Source organism: Etheostoma cragini, chromosome 7, assembly GCF_013103735.1.
Source record: "Etheostoma cragini isolate CJK2018 chromosome 7, CSU_Ecrag_1.0, whole genome shotgun sequence".
NCBI lineage: Eukaryota > Metazoa > Chordata > Actinopteri > Perciformes > Percidae > Etheostoma > Etheostoma cragini.
The window spans coordinates 8,081,899-8,106,090 of record NC_048413.1 but is presented as its reverse complement, the minus strand read 5'-3'; the positions used below and the strand labels follow the sequence as shown (position 1 = coordinate 8,106,090).

Below are 24,192 nucleotides of genomic sequence, written 5' to 3'. Positions count from 1 at the left end.
GAAAGCTTTATATATCAAGTATTTCTGTATTATAATTTACAATTATTTCTAAATAAGCTATACTTAAAATATAAAATGTATATCAGGAGTGTGTGGGTGTGGTTTGAGGTTGCTTAATCCTGATTGGTGCATAGAGGTATGTGACATCGCCCTTTTCTATCTGAGCCCAGCCCACTTCAAACCCGTGAGGAAAACTGAAATGTGAAATAACCTAAAACTGCTTTTAGTGTGGTATGAGAATATCATTTGTGTGCAATCCCATCACTGATAGTAAGAAGCTGATTGAGAAAACAGGGCCGTTAAAGGTTATTTAAATGAGTTCTGTGTTTAATGGTTTCATCAATTGGCACCATTTGTTTGAATTTAAATGGAAATGAAAGCTGCTGTGGGCTTTACCGTTTATTGGCCATATAGCGTCCCAGTGTGTGAGAGGTGACGGGCGTGACGGAGGTTGCTTACATGACAGATTGCTGACTGTGGGACTCTTTAATAGTCAGCAGAAACAAGCCATTGATGACACTTTGGCTTCTTCACGCTCTGATTCCACCAGCACGGAGACAAGAGAGAGAAACAATGCTGTCCATCAAACATTTTCTAACTTGATGTGGTTCATCTGAATATGAAACGGAAAATTCAACATGCATGTGTAAGGGAAACATAATAATAATGTAATGTAACTCATTTTACAGCTAGTGTAAACTTTTGTGAATCCAGTTTTCATTTTATTTAAATTTTATTTGATCGAACTCTTGTTTATAGAATTTTGTGGAACATCGTTTTCTGATTCGTAATCACTACCACTGAATTTGTTCCAATACTGCCTTCACAGTTTCATAGCTGCTTCCATTAAAAACCTCAAAGGCCATCACCTGTCTTCAACCTTTATTGGAAGGGTGTTTAGCTCTCGGCACAGCTGTGCACCCACAGTACACACACAGTGAGGGCAGACAGAGGACAGTTATCCAACAACCTCTAGAAGAGCACTAACCGTTATGTTTCGGGACTCTCTCGCATTAAGCCCAGCAGGGATCATTTTTAATTTAAGAGCACAGCTTAAAAAAACAACTGTGTTGGGCCACAGATCTATCAGCTAAAATTAAAATGTCTGCATTAAATCAATTTCAACGTCTTGCCTGGCAGCGGTTAAAAAGTTATTGCTCCATCAGCCTCATGACACAGCAAACGCCAACAAGAAAGATTTTGCCTTTTAGTTGTTTTTTTTGTCATTTTAGTTTTTTCAGTCTTTGCAGCTTTTAGGAAATGATCATCTTCCTTCACTTATTTGAAGCAAGTGCTAGTTTTCACAAAGCTGCTGTCCATAAATCCTGTTGGAGAGCGCGTACGTCCCTTCTGGCTACCTGCCTCACTGAGAGACAAGACCTGTGTTTATGTGAAGAAATAAGGCCATTCATCATCCAGTCCCAGAAAAATTGTCAACAGAAGGGACAAACCAGCGCACAATTCCAGATTAATTGCTTCCCTCCATGCCTACCCGGTGAATGAAACATAACACTACAAACCACAACGGACAGGGAGAGAGATTAAATATTATTTAGGAAATAATGAAATCTGTCAATTTTCTTTCTGCTTTTGACTATTAACATTGCCTACATCTAAATGACTGACAAATCTGATTGTACAATGCATTGTTTGAGTTACCAACTTATTGTATTAATGGGAATAATTGAATGACTATCATGTAAGACGACAATGTGACAATGTGCAATGACAAATAGATAAGGCAAACACTCAAAAGTTATCAGACCTCAATGTCTCTGAGTTACATGCTTCCTAGGAGGATTGTGGCTCTAGAAAAACAACATACTCCCCACGGGACAAACTCTTATAAATGTCAAATAGGTTTTAGTAACGTTCTTTGCAAGCAGCTGTTTTGGGACAAGGCCTCTTAACATAATAAAACTAGATTACCTATCAAGGTCTGTCGAGAGCTGGAGGAACGATCAATTCTCATACTGTGAGTGCCACATTTCTGATCAAAACTAACACAATTCCTTTCTTATTATACATCCTTTATTTTAGGATTGTATTTTAGAGATTTAGAGGCCTGAAATGGCTGAGAATGAAGACGGCCGTCTTGTTACGACAAACTTGTCAGAGAAGGCTGGATATTCTTTTCTGCTCCTTGTAATGCGGTCAAAGGTATTGTAGGACAAACGATAGACAAAGCCGCAAGTGGCAAACGGAGTGGCTGCTCATGGGGATCATTCACCTTCACATCGTCAGTTACAAGGCAGGGCCCAAATCTTGGAAACCACTGCGCCATTAGTCAAACACAGATTGGGTGTGACAGCTAACCTCTCATGGTGATCTCCTTGATCCACATAAAAACCGACTCTCTTTGCTGCATAATCATGCTGTACTTATATCAGTCTCGCAGCACAGTTATAGCCCATAGAACAAAACAGAGACACATTTTTTGCGTCACTTTTATATGGAATAACAGACAGACAGAACATTGTAACCAACTAATAACCTAAGTTAACTACAAAACTCAGTAAAACATTGAAGAAAATGAAAAGGCACTCGGATAGCACTGAGCTCCATCAACGCCAATAATCCAGTCTTTTATTTATCTGCAAATCTTAAATAAAAAAATGTTGATTATTTTTTGGGGGCATTTAAGGCCTTTATTTGTATAGGACAGCTGAAGACATGAAAGGGGAGGGGGGGGATTTCATGCAGCAGAGGGACGCAGGGGGGAGTCGAACCTGCGTTGAGGAGTGAACCTCTATATATGGGCGCCTGCTCTCCCAGGTGAGCTTCTCAGGCGCCCAATGCTATGCTAATGAAATGCTAATCTGCAAGCACAACCAATATAGTATACAAACAAACCAACAAACCAAGTTGAAGACACGACCTCCTTGGTGGAGCTAACAATCTGTCCTATGTGACTGAAACATTCAGTCAATAATCAACTGCTGTTTCTATAACACTATATACAGCTGAACATGCTGAATTTAGTTTCAAATACCTTTAATAGGCTTACTGCCAGTTGCTGCGTCCCTTTAATGTTCCTTTCTTTAATCTACGGCTCCTTCATGAATGAAAAATCGCTGCCGGTTTAACAGTTCAATACCTTCTTGCCTTCTTCTGACAATTTATTCAACTGTGTATGAACTAATTTGTTATTTACTTTTTTTAAATGAATGTCATTACCTTTTAGCACATCTCTTGTGTATTCAAAAAGTCACTGTCTCCAGTTTAGTGATGGAAAGATGTGACCCAAAGAACATTGCGATATTTAACTGAGATCATCTGTAAAGTAGACAGAGAGTCGTTTTCAATTAAGCTCTCATTAAAATTTAAATTAGGTAATGACCTTTGAAAAATACTAGCACAGGGAGGGGAAAGAAAGGTAGACGTACGTTAGCACATCCATCTCTGATTAAAAGAAGTCCTCTCAATGTTGTGTTTCAAGGGTATCTAACACCTAAAATGCATCCAAACAACAAAAAGGTCTTTGTTACATCAGCCTCATGACCCTAGTTATTAGGGTCAAGGCTTTCTAAGATACAGTTTCATTTGTCACCGACCATGTATTGCAAAAATATCCACATAGTATTTTCCTTTTTATATTTGCACGCTGGCATCAAGATTGCATGGATCGCTTATGATTAACAATCAAATCAAGTGTTCCCAGCTGAACAACGTGCTTCTATTACAAAAATATCTGAAGTGATCAGCTGCACAATAACTTATATTCATGAGTAGCTACTTACACTTGCATTCATTTATGAATGAATGAATATTTCTAAACAAATCTATGAAAAAACCTTAATATACACAGACACAATCAGCGAGACAAGATGACGTACATTAGGAATGTTACTGCAGCCAGACAGTAGCGTATTATCACCTGCCCTCACATAGCCTTGTAATCTGAGAGTGGCATCAACAATCAATGGAAGGAGGGAAAGAGAAGACAAGACCAATCGATGCCTGTTAGAACGCTGCGGTAATTGTGCACTTATCAGTTTGGAGCAGCTACCTGCAATGAACTTGAAGGAGCCTGACACTTATGTTATTTTTTTGTTAAATTGCAACAAATTTAATAACACATTTGTGCAATCACAGTATTTTGTCCCAAGTTTAATGGCAATGTGAATTTCTGTACACTGAATTTTATGAAAAAACATTCGATAGTTGTCAAGACATTTAACTAAAAGCCTATGAAGGTCAACCTGCTCTTAGCTCAAGAGGAAAAGTCAGGGGATGACCAAAGTACTGAAAGTACATGAATGGAAGAAATCTGGTGGAGTATGCAACAGATTGACTAATGAACGTTGCCTTAAAGTCTTGCCACTAGATTAGGACTAAACATCTAACAGCCTTTCTTTGTTCACTGTTGCAAAAAAGTAAATGAAACAGTTGGACAAAAATGCTGGCACCAAAATACTGGGCAACAATGAAGCCATCAGACACTGTTGGCAGTCAGTGTCAGCTGGCTACAGAACCGTTTTGGGGCTGGCTGGTAAATGTTACCACAACCGGCTTTACTTTTTGGCCAAAATGCATTATGAATTATCCAAAAAGGCCACACTCCCTAACATGGTTCAGTTTTATGAGCACATCAAATTATCCGATCAGGATGTTGGACTGGTAATATGGAAAGCAATAGTAGGTTTTATGGAAGGACAGCTGACCAAGGGCCCAAACTCCCTAAGGGGCCCACATTTAAGAGCCCACATGATCCCACCCTACTTTTTTACCATTTCATTTTACTGTTTTCATTCTGACTTACAGCACTCACTATTTTATTCTGCATGGCAGAAGAAGAACAAATGGATTTAATATCTTGCAGTGGGCATGCCTTCCTGTACCTTCCCATTCTGGTGCATTGTGGTATTCCTTGAATGGGCCCAATGACCTTGGTTTTGCCTTGCTGCTTTGGTAGACTTTGTAGTCTATTCAACTCATTTTGAAATCACTGTTTCAAAAAAGCTTATTTTTAACATTAATGTAGTTTGATAAATCACACTATCAAATCCTAGTTAATGAGTCACGGTGGTAAACTAGTAGCGTAGTTATATTATAGTAGTCAGTTACATCAGGCTGAGTGTGGTATTGTGATATGGCTGTTTTATGAATATTCTGCCTATACTGCAGACTGCAGAAGCCAAAGCTGTCATCTAACTCCATTTAAACAAGCTACATCTTGTATTTGTCCATCCTTGTTCACAGGTAGCTGTGGGATAGACTAGATTGCATTTAATCAGGTTTCGCCATAAACGTAGCCATTAATTCTACCTCTTACTGCATCCTAACAGATGCAAGTGAAAGCCCTAACAATTAAAAACCAGAAAGCCTTGAAGAAACACACAGCATGCCAAATATTTCCACTCAATTGACAATATGTGAAATCCTACCCAGCCAAATGACAGTATTACATCAATTATTCAGGAGGACAAAGGCTCACAAAAAGTACTGCACCCCTGGCTATGCAGCAGTAAATCACTATATAGCCCAACATCTGCTGCTTGTCAGAGCCAACGGTTGCTGTGTGGCACAGGAGTGCTGAACAACATTGATCTGGAAGTCTGTGTTGATTTCCATTGTGAATCATAGATCAGACAGCGCAGGTAAAATGTCTGGGTCAAAATGTAGACACTGAGGAAAACATGCATTATATTGAGATATCTATAGTACCCGTGTCACATTTTTAAAGCCAGAAGTGAAAAGGTAATTTGACAATGTCCACACTGTGAGCAGTGTGATATTTCTGTATCCATCTTGTGTGCTTCACCTGGGCTAAAGGATGTTACTGTAAAAAGAATATTAAAAAAAATCCCTGATTAAATATTGAGGATCCACATGATGGGATGTAAGAACGATTCTTCCCCTCGGTCTTTGGGTCCTTCACCCTGGTTGGCGTTTCAAAGCGTAACCTGCCCCAGAGACAAAATGTCCCATATTTGGACTTCAATAATGCAACACCTTGGTTCACAGGGCTAAGGGCAGGCTCGTCTGACAACTGACTAATTGCTGACAAAGCCACAGGTTCAGTTAGCAAACTTACTGTGAACTGGCTATTTCTGGGCATATAAACAACAGATGCAGAAGCATCAGTTTAAAAACATCTGGCAACCATTTTATAGCAGTAGAAGTGGATATCTGTTAGTACAAACTAAACCTTTCAAATTGATCTTCCCCAGGTTCCTGTTTCTGACAGTTTTGACTAATTGACTGTCTGCATAGTGCATTTAGTAAAATAAGCATTTGTTATATGTCAAAGGACTAATAGCATATTCCAATCGTCCACTCAAGAACTTATAAGGTGATAGAAGTCACAACAGTGTTCATGAAACTGCAGATATGTCAAGAGAACAAATGGCTTCTCATTATGTTGATTATCAGTTAATCTGCACGTCAAACTCAATATTGTGTGTTGTCAGTAACCCAGTCAAATCATGACCAGTCTAATTATTTGCTTCAACGGGCATCTGCTGTAAAATGGTGAATGAAGTGAAACAGTCCCAATAAGCGTCCTACAACTTAAAGTGGGTAACAGATGTACACAACAATGCTTTGGTTTAATTTTCTCTGATTCGGTTACATTTCCCTCCTTCAGTCAAATTAACTGATTCATCTTCAGTTGCTTAGACCAAAGGAAGAATTTCAGTCTTTAGAGCAATTTGAAAGCACTGCCTCTTTGAAGGAGCGAAGCAGCACTTGATTATGTCTCTGCACCAAATTTAAAACGTTGCATCATTTCGACCAGCTTCCCTGGCGCTGAGAGAGTTTAATGTCACCCAATGTTGTCATTAAATAAATACTGACATATCTGTAAAGGATTTTAGCTCCACAGAGTTGGAGGAGACCTAATCCCAGCCAGTATACGCTTGGTGTTTCATAACTGCCTGGTTTGTGGGTGGTGTCTAAAAGTAACAGCAGCCATTTTAAAAAACCTCAATTGAAAGGAATTGTTGGTAGAACATCAAAAAGTCATATTGAACTACATTCTACATTGGTCATTTTGCAGAAATTATGCAAAATCTACACAATGCAAATGCTTCATAAATCAGGGGCTCAGTTTTGGATCTATTTAATGCTCCAACATTTTGTCTGAAAAAAACCCACAAGGAGTGGCAGCTTAGCTGGCAGTTTAAAATGTGCACAAACACATAATGCACTGTTGGTTTCATTTCTAATGCAGCTTAACTTTCCAATTTGGATTCCTTTCTTCATTTTTTGATATGAAAATGGTGAAGCTGCAAAAAAGAAAAAGAACATTTGTAAAGAGATTTTTTAACTTTTCAGCCGCATGCCGGGAACTAAATAAGGAGAAAATTACAATTTCAATGTGTAAATGACCGTAATGTCACAAGGCAGGTTTAATGTGCTTTCAGACTCAGAGCAGCTAGTCCCAAACATCTATTCATCTCTCATACAGCCTCGGCACTGGGGGAAGCCCAACCAACGTGATGTCGGACAACAAGCATGCAAACTGAGATAGATCCAAGCTGAAAGGTTTTTCCCCTTTTTCACGTACAGTTCCTTGTTCTCTAACCCATATCCTTTTTATTTTATAAATAATACTTTAGTCAGGAAAGTGCAAAAAAGGGACAACGTTATTTTAAGCAGGTTCAAAGAGTATCATTCTTAAACTTTAATGTGGAAGTAGTGTGAATGGGAAAGTGGTAAATGATGCAGTTACAGTGTGGGAGTTTGTTAGTCTGGCTATCACCAGACCAAGCTAAGCTCAATAGATTGGAGAGGGAGCATTAGTCTGGGGAGTCGTCTTGGTATTTTCTACTGCCCATGAGGCGTGACCAACGGCCATAATTCAAATGACTCCGTATGCAATTGGAAAGTCCTTCAACCAATCAGACCAACGACCCGGGTGACGTAGCAGCGACGGCGGCATCAACGGGTTGCTGCCCTTCGGTGGCGTTTGGTGGCCGCTATGTTGAATGAAAACAAGAAGCTGGTTGGTCGCTTCTCTATCGTCATCACGTTAAAACCGCCAATAGCTTGCCAGGTAGATAAGCCAGTTTGTGATTGGTTCCTGCAAAATTGTGAACTGAAGCAGGAGAATTAAACGTGCAGGTTATCAGACCAAGCTGATGCCGGCAGGGTTTACCAGAGTTTCTGGTAAGTTTCTTTCTCTCCTTAATTGATTTTTATAAGGAACTACTAAGTTAACTTTTTTTAATTTGCATGTTAGCATTTGAATTGAACTTGAATCAGTAAATAGTCTCATTTATCTATTTAATGCTTGTGTTCTGTAAGAATGAAAAGTAAACTACCCATGTTAGATAGCAAAGATAGTAGAGAAGGTGTAAAATAATTCATCAGACACTCAAACTCATCTCAAGGGTTAAAACTTCATAGCACGGATTTAAAATGCAAACTGATGTGTGCACAGTGAAGGGCATGACAGAGAAAATTAAGCTGGGTGTAAGAAGGATATATACCAAATGCCTGTTTCTGCAGATAACCTTTCAAGAAGACGTCAAGGAAAAGTGATGAGGATAGCTGTGGTGAGTTGCATCAGTCTTATCTCCATCAACATGCATGCCAATCAAACACGCACAGGTCCATAACTACCACTGATGGATCCAGTCCATTTCAGAGGTAACTGTTTTACTTTTCACTCCATCACATTTATTTGACGTCTTTAGGAACTAGCAACATTACAGATTATGATTTTACATAAAATACAATGCATCGATCTATAGATTAAACTACCAAATGGTATAAAACACTATCTAACTCAAACACTAATAATACTTTACAGTAATAATCAAAGATTCTCGTTTAAATAAATGGTTATCTAATTATCTCCGAATAAACTAACACAATGGTAGTCTCGCTTTGCCAGACCTTCCTCCACTGTGATGCGGAGGAGGGTCTGGCTAGTCCACACAGTATTCCGGGATGGGAGAAAAATGTGCTCTGGTTTATTTGCATTTCTTTAAAACAATCACAATCGTCTTGGGTGTCTCTAAGCACTGGTGCCGCTCAAAAGTAGCCTCTGGAAAGAACTTGTTTTGGTGGAACACGTGTACGTACAAAAGTTGTTTTAGTCGGCAAGAAAACAGAAAAACGGAAAACTCTGATTGGACAGATAGTTCAGATGGAAGTTTACCATAGTCCTAATAATTTGACCAGAGTTTAAAAGGCCAACACAAAGGAAGCCCAAGGCAACGGATATCCGGCCTAAATAAGTGAAATACGGCTGAATCTTTGTCGGCAACGGAGCAATCCCGGAAGTGGAACAGCCATGATATAGACTTACACGATGGTGACTGAGCCTAAGGCCCACTGATGAAAGCCCTTCCATTTGCAGTATTACAAGCTGTGTCTGTGGCGGCAGCATCGGGAAAGATCACAAGCGGCGCACAGTTAGTGACGCGTTTTCCATCCCCCAGCAGTGGTTGGTCAGCTTGGCCTTAGTGTGTGAAGGTTCAATGTTACTCTCCAGATCACAACACGCTCGAAGCATGCACCATAACTAACCAGTATGAGGACATTATCCCTCACAGGGTTCCTACCCACTAACATGACCAACTGAGTTTGTGGAAATGAATGAACAAGCTGGTGCTATACCCAGGTCTCTGCAGTAGCAGGTGAGTGTTAGGCCCCTGCACCACCCACGGATTTCTGAAGGCAGAAGAGCTAATTGAGTTATTGCCTACTGTGTCAAGGACATTTTCCAAAGAAAGTCTGAAAGAGAGAAAAAAGAAAAAAAAACTCAATATCAAGCTCACTGTCACAGCCCCTTTGACGCATTTCAGTGAGGGGGCACAAACCAGCCATGCCCTAGATAAACAGTACCCTGCACTGCACTGAAAGACTCTTGACAGCAGTCAGGTTTACATAACATAACATAACATAACATAACATAACAGTACACGGGATGCATATCACCTCAAGCTTCATACGAAGAAAAAAAATACAGCTTAAAATAAGGCCTGTTCATCCGTTTAAAAACCACTGAGGATTTTCTCCCTGGGTTTTAAGATGACTCACAGCAACATATTAGGAATCCTTTTGTAGAATAGGCATAGTTTACTTTGGTGGATTTTAACTATCTGGTGAGGGAGATGATATTGCAAGTCATTTATGATTACTTAGTTTCCCAGAGGAGATCAGGTGAGATACAAATATGAATGGAACACGCCTAAAATAGGACATACAGTACAAACTTTCAATATGTACGTTGATCAGCATTTGGTTTGTAGGCTTAGAGTACGCATATTTATTCAACAAAATGCTGGTTCTCTTCTCATAAATACCCTCACATTCTGACTGCTGGCTAAAGCTGCTTAGTCCTGCGTGTCAAGAAGTAACGAGTCAAGTAGGACAGACCACCACTTGTAATTGGCAGGCACAAGAGAAGAATCTGAGAGAGAGTCAGGCCTAAAATAAGAAAAGAAAATACAAATCATGGAGACCACTGACAGCAGTGAATAAGGGGGGAAACACTGGTTTGGCCTTCTTTACGATTCTTCAAGGAAGGATTCTTGAGTGACACAGAGGTTGCGTGTTCGGAAGATGCTAACCAATTTCATTTATCATTACGTCAGTGAATGTTACGCCAATTTTGGTAAACCACTTTTGTTCCCTTGGTGTCTATAAACAGCATCAGCTGTAACTGTTGGCAAGGTAATACATGAACCAAAAAGCAAAGAATGAACGCTGTTGACTCAAAACAACAAAATGGAGAACAAAACCTGACCCTGCAACAGTTGTGAACGCTTCGAATTAGTACACAGTTCCCTCCGCATAGAGCAGAATACAAGACCACAACAGCGACATGTTGATGCCCACCCCCCCTCTCTTTGTATACCTTTTTCTCCTCCCAAGCTGATATTATACAGCCACTCTCATGCAAGCTCTTGGCAATTAACACAGCCATGCTATAATTCAAAAAGCATTCTTATTTACCCAAAAGACACACTGTGGGTCTCTGTATCTCAAGGCTTTGTGTAATAATTCAGGAAAACTCTCAAGATGAGAATAAAGATTGCAAAACATGTATTTACAAACTGCTCTCCAGATAACAACGCTGTGAGTGGGCTTATACAACTAGACAAAAGGATGAGAGCAATTATTTTGATCAATATAGTACAATAAATGCCATGTCCATCCTGCTAGTTCCAACTATTAACGGCTTTATAATCAGAGGAAATAGATTTTGCAACCCTCCATCATGCTCTTGGAGATGCCAACCAATTTACTGTCAAGTCAATAATCTCTTTGGGAGAGATCGAATCTGAATGATTCGTCCAAGTTCGGCTGGTACACACTGCCAAAACACAAAACCAAACACATTCAGTCATTTTAGGTTTTATTTCTTTTTTTAAATCCAAGAAAAGTAGGATTAGTCTGAATAAAAACAGGTTTATTGAATACAAATGAAATCTTTTATTCTAGGGATGGCAGCAGCACAATAACCTGAGTTATTGTAAGTAAGTGAAGAGGATGGATCAACACTCCGTGAAGCACCTTCAGCTTCACAAAGCATCACACGCGACCTGCCACTCACGCAACTTGAGTTGTTCATTCAAGTAGCAAAAGAATGTGGTAACACACGGGAGGTCGAGCCTTTGTGATGAACTCCGATGATTGAGTCATGATTGATCTGTTAGCACTGAGTCATTGTTTTACAAAAAGAACTATCTTGATAAAAAAAGTTGCATTTTTTTTACAGAGATCATCCTTACATTATGTGTCAATATTACAAACACTAAGGCATGCTTTAAAACAAGTGGAATGCATACTGAAATGTATTCATTCCTGGCAGCACAACATAATTCAGCATTCAAAGAGTAACACACGTTTTTCTTTCACTTTGATTCTATGGTATCTCCAGTCTTGTATAAAGTACTTAAAAGCAATACTTTTTTTGTTTTTTAGATTATTTTTGGGGCATTTGTAGGCCTCTATTTGACAGGACAGCTGAAGACATGAAAGGGGAGAGAGATGGGGGGGAATGACACGCAGGAAACGGCCACAAGCCAGAGCCGAATTGGGGTCGCTGCGTTGAGAAGCAGACCCCGACACATGAGCGCCCACTCCACCAGCTGAGTCCTCCGGGCGCCCCTTTGAAAGCAATACTTGAGTAAAAGTATCACCAGTACCAAAAAAAGGACTTTGGTAGAAATCAAAGCCTCCTTTTAGAATATTACTAGAGTAAAAGTCTTATCTGATATGATCCGTACTTTAAGTATCAAAAGTAATTTTCTGATATTAAATGTACTTAAGTATTAGAACTAAGAAGTTAAAAAAACTTGTATTCTAAACATTATGGCCTAAGGTGCGTGACGTTGTTGTCGTCGGGTTGGTTATAGTCTGTTACCGTGGCGGCAGAGCAGGCACCTTGTGCTTCCATGACACTATGATTAATTGTGCTTCCTCCTCTTCTTCTTCTTTAGTTTTGGTCTATGGTTGTTGTTGTTTTAGCCGCTTGGCAACAAACAGGCATTAGGTCACAAACTGGAATGGAGGTCGCATTATCTTGGCAATCTAGGAGCAATGACTCGCCGAACCTGCTGTTTTCCATTGGAATTTCTTCCGATTTTATTTTGTAGTAATGATTAACTGAGATGCTTAGAGGACATGTAGTGGAGTAAAAGTAAAAGTTTCTGGATATATACTGTAAATAACCAAGTAAATTACAGATACGGGAAAATTGTACTTAAGTACAGTAGCCAAGTATTTGTACTTTGTTACATGACAACGCTGGTTATCTCTTAGTCCTACCACAGGTAACACTGCTTTTAGAACCCACGGGGACTTCTTCTTCATTCTGTTTGCTGTGTCCCTAGCCTGCACACTGGCCTCAAAAAGCTCAAAGAGAAAAGAAGCAGCCTTCATGCTAAGCAACCTACTCATAGAGCTACAGTATACTCCTTCCTCCTCTCTTTCCCTTCTCCTTGTTTCTCTCTCTAGCTGAGATCCCACTGCACATTGTTCCTCTAATGAAAAAAAACATAAATTCTTGTATACCTCTAATTTACAAACTAAACAAAATAGGCACAGATCACAGAAGCTTGCAGGTTGCATGGAACAATAAACATGATGAAAATAATCACAACTGCAGCCTGCAGATCAAACTAATTTCAAGACATTTCATAGCACACACACACTCAAGCCCGGGTTTACTTTAAAGCAGAAAAAGCTTTTTTATCAGAGTTTCTGTTGATGTTTGCACCACTCCAAGTGTTCTGAATGTCAGCTGGGCATATTGTCACTTGGCAATGCTCAGCTCTCCCACTGCAAAACCCCATGGGGCCGCAGAGATAAATAAAAGAGAAAATGTCTCCTTGTTTCTAAGATTTCTGGGGACAGAAATAATAGATTTAATAAGGCTCTGTGTGGTTTCTCGAAGCAGAAAAAAAACACTCAGATTCTGCTGCCAGATGCCTTTTGGGATAGGCTAGGAAGAAGAAAAATAGAGAGGAAAATACATACAAAACCTTTGAACTGAATCGTAAAACACACTGAGACCCTGAAGGCGTCTTTCTTAAGACTACAATAAAGTCCATCATGGTTATTTAGACAGATTAAATCACGGCTCCTAACAAGCTTGATATGTTTTACAGCTACAGGATGCACCTTGCACCTTTCTGGGGCTTCTATCATCAAAGTTCAATTGTATCGGAATATACTTGCACCTGATAATGTCGAGGTTGCAATTTAAGTGTGATTTTGTGGCTCTCCGGGAACTGGAATTAAACTGCCGTCATTACCAGCTTTCTCGCTGTGTACATAGAGGCATGGAGCCGACACAGGCTGCATTACAAATGCCTCTGTGCAATCCCTCAGCCCTTTTGACAGGGACAGATCTACACAGTAGCTTTTGGCAGACACTTCTCAACAAAAAAGAAGAGCTGCTTTGAGTTAAGAATAAAAAGGAAATGAAACATATTCAATACGACATATGGAGGGCACTGAAAAACACTTTGGTGTTTACTGTAAAGCAGAAAGGACATGAAGGCTGGGCATGTTGCAGCAGAATAGATGTCAAGAACTCAGAGAAGCTACAGTGATGATGAGGTTAGGTGACAGGGGTGCAAACAGTGCAGTCTGGTATAGATTGGATCACCGGCCAGGCAATATCACCCTGGAGACAGAGGAGCTAAACAGGTTCCTGAGCTCAGACAGCACCAAAGACCAACACGATCATACATATTAAAGCCTGGATGCATTTAATACATGCTTGCCTAAACATTTATTCATATCCAAGATTGATCCCGGTATATCCTGACTGCATCTTTGTCAAACACGTGGGCATGCATGTGCATAACTACAGCACATTGCTTGTGAGTGGGAGCCGACTGGATGTCTGAACAGGCAGATGTGCAGAACATGTATTTAAAAAATAAAACAGAGAAGAGAATAATAGTGATTGTCCCAGGAGACAAAAGCCTAAAAACGCCTCTGTCCTGTAGGAATGTGTGCCCTTTTATAAGCAGTCAGCACAATCTCACCGTGCAGAAAACACTGAACATCAACCTAAAATCTGTGAAGGAGATGTCTAATTATAACACCATCCTGCAGGATGAAGCCACTCCTTCTTCAATTCAGACAGACCAGATGAGAGCTACACCAGATGTGTCATATAGGAAGCTGCTTTGCTACAAATTGGATGATTAACAGAGCCGTGCAGCCAGCAGTGAGGCATTTGGCTGTGGTACGCCGCTCAGTGGAGAGTGATTGGCTTTCAGGGCCGAGGGAGCAGATGGGACAGGGACCTAGAGCTGGACCAAACAACAGAGGGTGCCTCCATGGTTTTCCATGACAAAAATCACTTCTATCCTCGTCTGTACTTGTAGAGGGATTCAACAGACACACACACACACACACACACAAAGAGGTAGCTCTGTTTATAGCAGTATTGCAAGCAGCTTCTTCTTCATGGCAAGTTATTTCAGCCTTTAGCTCCACCCCCTTAACATTAATTATGCAGCTCAATGCAGCACTCCGAATCCCCACTGCAGCTCACCCACACTACATTACTCTGCCGCGTTATCCCACTCTCTCTCTGTCTCTGTCACACACACAAACCACAGTGTTTCTCTTTTTTCCTTTCATGACTACATTCTCAACGTGCCGTGGCCAAAGACAGCATTTTTCCCCATGCGTGCTGCTGCAAGGACAAAAGAAATCACTGTAGCAATGCGTTCTTTTCTTTTTTTAAATAGATTTTGCACAATAAGATAAGAAGAGATATACGTTATTGTCCCAAAGGGGTCATTTTGCCTGGGCAATAGTTCTGCACACAGCTGCTATCAACTTAAAACAATAGCTAACAAGATGCCACAGTGCTTCATTAAAACACAGTCATAAATTACATACAACAAACCATAAAACAGCAGCACATTATGCATAAAACCTAATCCAACGGTGCCTTTTTTTTAGTAGTTTCTTACGCGTTGAGTAGTGTTATAGATGGTCTCTCATTTTTGACTTAAAACAAAGGTAAAAGATTATTTTTAAACATGAGTTGTGCATGTGTTGTCCAGCAACATTATAAATAATTCAGAACATCTGATACATTTGATGTGAATGAATACATTTACAATAATAACAAGTTGGATTACTATTATTTGGTTGCAACGTGACTCACTACAAGCACACATTTCTTTGCCTTATCATTTTCAAAGCCCAGTGTTGATTTCTGTGCAAATCAGAAGCAAACAGAGTCTGATGTGCCGAGGCAAACACACTTAACAGCTCAAACACCTGTCTGGCAAGGTGTAATTGATTCAACTACTCCTGAACACAGCGAGAGACACAATCAGACCTTGTCACAGGAAGCAGAGAGAGATTGAGAGAGAGAGAGAGAGAGTGTCCACACTACGCAATGTGAGTCAGCTACATCAGCAGAACATACAAAAAGGGAAGCTCTCGCACTTCAGCCGTCCACCCCCTGGGCAGGCAGTGGGACGTAAACGTAGCGACTGTTTATGGAAGCAGAAACAAGCTTCTCCTTCGTTTCCTAAAGCTTTCACATGATTAAGATTAATTTCACATCTGAGTGCATGTGTTTGTGTGCTTGCATGTATAGTGTATAGTGTTTGTGTGTGAGAGTACAGCTTGTCGGACCAAAAGCTGTAAAATGAATCCAAGTTAAGTGTGAGGTTACCCTGTGTGAATCGTTCATGCATAATCTGCCCCGCCTTACTTTAAACTGAATTAAGGGGGGGGGGGTTCTTTTACGTGAGAAGCCAGATCACAGGAAGGTCTTGGCAGTTATTCACGGGATCATTATTTGTTATTCGCCACACAGGACATCATCAACAAAATGTCAAACGCTAGGCAAACAAGCACCAGCTATTTATGGGTACATGCTGTTTGTTTCCCTTTTGTTCCCATTTTCAAAGCTCAATAAAGAGTCTGTCTATGTTTGCAAAGATGATACCTTTTGTTTTGGAGCTAAAGCAAACAGCGGGGCAGATGTTCCTAATGAGGAAAGCATGACCAGGGATACGGGATCCTTCAGTTGGTAGTGGGTGAAGTGAACGTGTTATGTGCTTACATAATCCAGGAAGAGAGTGAATCGGCTGCTCCCCCTCTCTACATGACAATGTGCTGGCAGGCGCAGGTCGGCTGTTTTTGTCATGATCTATCCTTAAAATAAAATCTGTGCATCTTGAGATGTCCAGAATACACAACGCTGGGTCAACAGCTCTTTGTGAGGTTGCTGTTCATCAGCAGGCAGTCTTGCGTGGCGTGCAGCTCTGCTGCTGCTGCAGGGGTCTTTTCAGTGCATGGAACCGGATGGTGAGCAGAGAACACAGCGGGGGCTGGGCACTGCAATGTACTGCAGTGCTCGTGGCTCTGCTATGCACACCCACTCTCTTCCATTCTTGCTCTGCCTCTGACAATCTCTCAATCTCGCGCTCCAGCTCTCACCCATAATTGTATCGTTTGTCATACATTCCCCACTTCACTTTCTTTCCATTGCTTTTGTTCTTTTCAAGCCCATTTTACTCCACACTATTAACGCTGTCAGTAACCCATGTGTCCAACACCGTCTCTTCTATTCTTCGTTTGAACTACCCTGCCCTCGGCCACTCACATGCACATTGACATGCACAAATAGACACACATTTACACATGTACATGCAGTACAAAAAACAACATCCTGTAACCTTTTCCTGGAGAGTATGATACAGTGCCCTTTTCCCTTATGGAGAAGCGCACACACACTGTCCTTCGGCAACGTCACTACATTCATCACGGTGTCATTCTAGTATCACTAAGAGGATCTGCTCACCTTAAACATGTGCCCCGTTTCATCAACAACCAACAACCTAGGTGTATTTCTGCTTTTTTTTGTGGGTTTTCCCAGTACCTCTTCTCATCTTGATATAGGATTTGGGGATATTTCCTAACTGAAGTATGTCACAGTGACAGCTGCTGTTGCTCCGCTATGATGCCTACACCATCAATTACAGGGGCGCACTAAACGCCTATGTCGCACAGCCTGGGACAGAGGGTGTCATACACACAGCATGAGCAATGACAGGCCCAACAGCTGCTCCCTATTTCCTAAACCCCCACATATCTTTGAAAGTTACAGTACATAACTTATATACATAAATAAGAATAGAAAAAAACATGAACCTTGAAAGGCAACTTGATTATCCCACCAGCAATCCTTCATTCATCATCCACTGGAGTAAATTCTTGAACCCTGATTCAATCTGAACAGAAGTGGTCTGCTTCATTTCTGACACTCGCTTCGGTCTTAAGGAGAGATATTGGCTCTTTCTTAGGAACGATGGGGGTTCTCATTGCTGTTGGCCATTAAGAGCACAAGCTTCTAATCATTGCTATCCAAATGAGATTCTCAGTATGCTTGCAGCATCCTGCAGAGACACTTTTAAGCCTGGTGTGACAGCAGGTGTCAAAACAAAATACGGGCTGCAGCCATCAAGTTTTACATTCCTTTTGGTTTTAATGATTTAACATAACACCGGTGTCTTTTAGCACTTCCTCAATTATTTTAAAATTCATTTCAGGGAAACACAATGACTTACTGGCCACTGTGAGCCAGTGGTGTAGTACTCACGATTGGTTTTTGGTCTTGAGAACACTTTTTGAAGGTCTCATCTCGGACTCAACCCCATTTTTACTCGGTCTTGTGTCAGTCTTTGATAAAGAGGATTATATTTCAAGACTGTTCAAGACTACAACTTCCCTTTTGAATATGTTATCACTGCGTCATACCCTTATGACAATAAAAGACGTCAATAAGAATGTATTTGTTTTCTGTGGGTGTTTTTTTATGCAAATGAATCCATAATCTTTTAGATCAATTGGAGGAGTGCCTATGGTTAGCGTTTTCCACATTTTATCGTGTCATGCAGTGTGGGACTCACACTGGTCTGGTCTTCGGACAGACCTGACCCCCCCTGCTAAAACAAATCCTAAAGGAAACCCTGCTTTTTGATTTTGTCTTGTGACCCAAACAGATCTATGTTATATCAGGTTTCAAACTAGAGTTATTGTTGCTGATGTAGACAATTTAATCCTACAGTTTAATAACATTTATAATAATTCTTTTATTTGCCAATTACACTCACACAATTGAGGAATGTATCCTCTGCATTTCACCCAGCCTAACTAATTGGGAGCAGCAGTGGGCAGCCAGTCATGTGTCACTCTAAGCTTTGCAGTGAAAAGGAAGGTAGAACAAAACCACAGCACTACTTCTCCCACCTGGACTCTACAGGGATAATGCAGGTAAACAAGGACGGGAAGGACAGGTTTTCTGTTTTTAAAGGAAACACGTCAGCATCGCTGCAAAAACATGGGTCTCTTTAAGATGGACTGTGTTCTAGAAAAGGAGAGCTGCATGAATAATGAAAAGTGTTTTCAACTGAAAAGGCGTGCGAAGAGACGAGCACAGCCAACTGCTGTATCAAAAAGGCAGACAATTTATCAGGTCATCTAAATACACAAAAGAATTAGCTTTGTTTTAAACTGTCATCCAACCCTCAATACTTGTCACTGGTTTGCTTCAAACTATTTGAAGGAAGCACTTATCAAAGGTCTTTGCTCTGGGCTCTGTCCATGGTGTTGAAATTACTTATATTTCATCTCAGCCCTCTCCCCGCATATAACTCGCTGTTGAATAATTTAAAGATCATTTAAAACCAGAAGCTAGGCTCAGTGAGCCCTGTCGGCTTTATGATTGTCTTGCACTTACATGGACTATCTAAGGGTGAAAGGCATTAGCCTTACATCTGAGTAAAATACAAACACCAGTACATACTGTACTCTGCATCCTCTCTAACAACGCTGTCCCAGCGTGCCCACACAAAATTCACTAAGTCCATCACTTATTTCCTCCCGTTCTGCAGCAGGCCAGTGCTCACAGACATTTTCTACAGACACTGCCCACTGCTGGGCAGTGTGTGTCATATCTTCATTCCCAAAGAATGAAGGTCAGACATCCCGAAAAAGACAATGGGGTGTAAAAAATAAATTGTAAAAGTGAATAAAGAAAGCTGATAATGAATGCATACTAAACATGTGTTTAGTGTGTTAGTATGGGTGGTTCATAGCAACACATTTTGATTGTAAACCAACCAACTTCACTTTCCTTAATTTGAGCTTATTTCAAAATACTGATTAACCATATGTTCTGTGTAGAAATACTCCAGCTAACGTAGACAGGCATGCTATATATCCGCTTCTTTGGTACACTGTAGTCTAGCCTACTTCACCCAATCAGAGAGCCTACTTTTGCTGCAGGTTCAGACTGAAGGGACTCCCAGAACACCAGATAAACAAAACCAAAACTCATCACCAGGCTCAAACACTATCAGAGCCAATTCAATCTGTTATCTAAGCAAGCCCAATGATACCCAGAATACATAATGAGAGCATGCACGACAAAAACTCAAATGGGCTGCAGCAGCCTCTTTGGCACACTGAGCTTATCGGTGTGCACTGAATTTACAGTATAATGGACAAAACTTTACTCTTATCCCATCCATAGAAGACAAATAAGTTAACGGTTGTCTTTTAGAAAGATGGTAGCTGGTGTGAATCATTCTGCCTCACACTGGCTGGATGCTGAGGCAGCTCCGCTCAGGGATGAAATGGGATACTGCAGCACTAGAGAACCGTGTGCACAGAAACTTGCCTAGAAGCATCAGGGAGTCCCGCACTAACCTTCCCCCTCCCTCTCTCTCAGCCTCTGCCTCACCCTCTGCTTTTCTGTCAAGTCTTTATAATGTAAAACAAATTATAATTAAAGTATTCTGTATATATCTAAATGTAATTACATATGAAAGATTTAAAGAGGGCAAAGAAATGCCAGAAAATACACTGACAAATCACAACTTCAGAAGTGTAAAAAAAAAGCAGCGTGCCTGTTGTAGTAGGAGAACATAGCTGCTTACCTTTTGTGCAGGCTGCTCTCCTCAGGACACCGAGCTCTTCCCCTTCTCCACAGGCGCCGAGACACTTTGAGATAGAGAGAAAAATAATCAATCTTCTCTTACTTTCTCTTATTTCCAGTTTCAGAATGACAAGTCAGGAGTCTACCACAGCCCTCTAGACACACCTTTACTCTGTCCTCCTGTAAACTCTGCCACATATACACACACAGACACACATTCAAATGCACCCCAAGACTGGAGTACACAAATTGATAAAGATCTGCTCAGGGGAGGGATACAAACTACACACACTGCAGTTTTTTTTTTTCTTCCTCTTGCCCACTCGCTCTGCTTTTTTTCTGCCGTCTTTGCCTGCACTGGCTCCTGATTGGCTAAGCTGCTCTTCAATAACATAAGCTCTCTTCTTTAATTGGAACGGGGCCAGTTGTGTGGTGCACCAGAAACACTCCCGCCCAGCTCATCACTCTTTTTCTCCCCCTAAGTGCCTGTGGAGAAGAATGCTGAGCTCTGCAATTTCATACGCATCAAGCAAAAAAAAAAAAAAAAGGAATGGAGGACAGAGGGGGTGGGGGAGTATGTGGGAGAGAAAAGGAGTGAGTGGGAATGGGACAGAGCATCGGCGGCGGATCAGTGGAACGCAGTGGGACAAGCAGAAGATGGGTGGGAACAAAGAGCGAGGGGCTATTAGGTGGGGTGAGGGCAGATTTGGATGCACGGTGTACCAAGTGCAGCACGCTGGGGTGAGACAGCGGGTCACATGAAGGGAGATTTCCCTGCACTGACTGCAGCGCGAAGGTGGCTGTGCTGCAGTGTGGAGTGTAATTGCCAAGCAAGAAGGGGGATGGGAAAGGAGGAGGAGGAGGGGGTTGGTTGCAGTGGTGCCGAAGTACAGTCTTCCAGCCAACCATGGATACATGTGGGAAGTGGGCAGGCAGCCGCAGTGTACAGCGGCTAATGCCTTTTTCCTTATGAATTATTGAAGGTGCCCCAAAGGAGAGTGGGCGGGTCACAGACAGCAAACTACTGAGCCCGTTCAGACAGTCTCGCTGCTTACTGAGGTTTATTATAATTACTCATTCCTGAGGTAAATGTCGTCAAATTATTAAAACGGAGCCACCCTTTAAGTTACATTTATTTGATCCAACTAATGACATAGACTGCTTTGAATGGAGATTGTTGACTCACTTTGACTCACATCTGGTACTTCCAATGTGTCACAGCTGCTATGAAGAACAATACCCACGTCAATACTGGAACACCCAAAACCTCAACCAGAGGCTACAATGAGCACTCTAGAAGTTAAATGGTGCCCATCGAGAACTGCAAATACAATGTTTGCTCAATCAACAACATTATTGCCTGGTGGATGACTGCGTAAAGAAAGAGATGCTTGAGATTTTAGGCTCAATGTCTAGATTTATCAACACATCTAGCTCAGTGTGTTTCAGAAGTCAAATGGTGACTGTAAATACAGAAAGTAGATGATCGGTAAATATGTGTCATCTACTTGCAGAAGTTCATGAAAGTTTGGTTGATTTTGATGTGGAAAAAAGAAAGTTTATTTTTAAGTTATCTATACATTTTTCCCCCCTAATGAAAATAGTGGCCACATACTGTGGGAATGATACAGAAAAGTGCATAAACTTATAATTACAATTAACAAACTTTTCTATCAATCATCAAGCACTTGTTTTCCTTCATCGCTGTAGTCTCTGCTTTCTCAGGGAGGCTGTAGACTGTGATGGAGATGTTTGTGTGTTTGAAGACTTCTTCCAGTATCTTTGACACTCTGCTCCACGCCAGTCGATCCAGGCCACAACCAATGCTGTCAGTAAGAGAGAGACAACTTTTAAAATGCATTCATTAAGCAGAAGAACTTCTCTCTTGAATCTGATTTGATTAAGTAACACTAAATGACTTAAAATTATACAAACCGAGGCATTGATATTGTTGTTACGCTGTTGGCTGCACAGTGTGACTTCATGTCCTCGAGGCTCCGTCTCAGGCTGTCATAAGTTGGCTTTTGGCTGGCCTTTTTCTTTGTGATCTGCAATGTAATGACAGGAAAGCAACATAAATAATGTTAACAAAAAAACAAAAAGTTACAGTGAGAATTTGCAGAGGAACAATTGCAATAATCTGCTAAATATTTACCAGATAGTAGACAAAACGTCCGTCCCTTTGTAGTACAGCACATTCTCCTGTCAGCTTTTCTGTTTGGAGATTAAAATTTTTTTTTAAAAGATAATATCCACATCAAAATAGGACATAACACAAACTCCGAGCATAATGTTTTTAAAACCATCAAGCTGGTAAGCACAGGTTAGAACCCTCAAGGGTTTATTTACATTTTTTGTAGTGATGCTGATGGTGATGATGCATAAGACATCAAAAGTATGTTCATGGGATGGGATGCTGAAGTCATTAAAGCAACCAACTTCTGTATCAATTAATACAGAATATGTATGTGATATTGTGTAGAATCTGATGTTTTTACAACTGGAAAGCTAGAATTTGTATTAGACTTCTGCTAAACACAAAACCAGATTTCTCTGTGCTGAACAAAATGATCGCCTGGGAGTTAATACCCCGAAAGAAGACATTTTCACTCTCGATGAATTATTAATAAAAAGGGCTGACTCACTCTGTTCCTTTAACTCCTCTACCCCTTTGAACTCCTTTTTGAACATCACTGCTATGCCTGCCCCCATGCGGCAGTCCTCACTGATGCAGTGGGCCAAAGCCTCATCCTTGGGGCAGTAGAACAGATTCCCAGTGACATAATTCAGCCTCCCGCTGTCTTCTGCAGCCTAGCCAGGAGGGGGCAGCGTTGTACCGTGTAAAAAAAAAACAAGAAATAAACATTAGGGTGAAGGGAAATGGCAGAAACACCCCTTATACCAAGACAGGAAACACTTTTTTTCTCTATAAATGCAAGCTTTACCTTAAGGTTGTCAGTGTTGACTGGTTTGTTAAGTTCAGACGACATTGACAGTGACTGGAGCCCATACACTTGTGCGGTGAGTTTAGTCAGCTAATGTGTTCAGTTTTCGGTGTTCAACGCACATTAAAACAACAGCTAGAAGAGTTGTAAGCTAGGTTGTCATGCGACAGAAATAACGTCGTATAACTAACAAACTGTTAGTTGACTGCAGGGGCCGTTTTTAATTCTAAATAAAAGTAGTTTTGGGGTGGTAGCTCAGTAGACTAGTAACAACTCTGAAGCAGGTAGGAAGCAGCCTCGTCTTCTCGCGAGAAAACAAGAGACTTTGTGGAGGGGCGGTACCTCTTGAGAAAAAGCAAGGTTTCTGGATGATATTCTGTACTAACTGTGCATATTATCTATTAAATTATCCTACAAGCCTTGATATGACTACCTATTTGAACAAACTTTTACAAGAATAGTAACAAAAAAATGTAAACCTACTATCAACCTTTTTTCAGTTGAAAATCGTGAACTTGTTTTTACTAATCCTAATATTTGTGAATAAATTAAACGCTACTGTTCTCAATCCACAAATTAGTGCATTGTTTATCTTATTGAATACAACAAATGTAAATCAAACGAAACAGGCGGTGTGAAATTGGCATTATGTTTATTATTTATTTGTTTACAGACACTGCAAACCTTAGTCACCAGACGGAGTAAATCAATGAAAATGATAGGTCTAAATTGTCACATTATTTACACAAAATGAATGAGGAAAATGTCAATCAATCACTTTGTACACACAGAGGTTTAATCAACGTGAAACATTTGTCAATGACAGATCACTATTGTTTTTATTGAATCACTTGTATG

General features: G+C 40.7%; 2 protein-coding genes across 7 annotated transcripts in view; both read right to left on the bottom strand.

Moving 5' to 3' along the window:
* Positions 1-20,824, bottom strand: part of LOC117948084 (synaptotagmin-2-like) — a 57,178-nt gene extending 36,354 nt beyond the window's left edge. For 3 of the 5 annotated variants that reach the window (XM_034877546.1, XM_034877551.1, XM_034877549.1), the window contains exons 1-2: positions 20,555-20,824; positions 20,391-20,454 (exon numbers count right to left, since the gene is read on the bottom strand). The gene's annotated coding sequence lies outside the window, so the exon portion shown is untranslated. Of the gene's footprint in view, positions 1-9,659; positions 9,688-20,390 lie in introns of all 5 variants that reach the window. The other 2 variants (XM_034877547.1, XM_034877548.1) reach the window with 2 other exon arrangements.
* A 1,107-nt stretch (positions 20,825-21,931) lies between these two features.
* oard1 (O-acyl-ADP-ribose deacylase 1) lies at positions 21,932-23,655 on the bottom strand. Of its 2 annotated transcripts, none has more exons than XM_034877561.1 (5): positions 23,526-23,655; positions 23,035-23,200; positions 22,545-22,603; positions 22,325-22,437; positions 21,932-22,215 (listed from the first exon to the last, which is right to left on the bottom strand). In XM_034877561.1, exons 2-5 carry the CDS (start codon positions 23,099-23,101, stop codon positions 22,047-22,049), a joined length of 408 nt encoding a protein of 135 aa, XP_034733452.1. In that variant the 5' UTR covers positions 23,102-23,200; positions 23,526-23,655; the 3' UTR covers positions 21,932-22,046. The 2 variants fall into 2 exon arrangements, with proteins under 2 accessions (XP_034733452.1, XP_034733451.1); XM_034877560.1 differs by having other exon boundaries at positions 23,335-23,651.
* Positions 23,656-24,192: the final 537 nt, after the last annotated feature.

Coding starts and splice junctions, on each gene's coding strand:
- oard1 (XM_034877560.1), bottom strand. CDS start 23,379: ATGTCGTCTGAACTTAACAAACCAGTCAACACTGACAACCTTAAG. Junction 23,201..23,334: donor TCAACACTGACAACCTTAAG/GTAAAGCTTGCA, acceptor CCTCCTGGCTAG/GCTGCAGAAGACAGCGGGAG. Junction 22,438..22,544: donor GACGTTTTGTCTACTATCTG/GTAAATATTTAG, acceptor ATTACATTGCAG/ATCACAAAGAAAAAGGCCAG.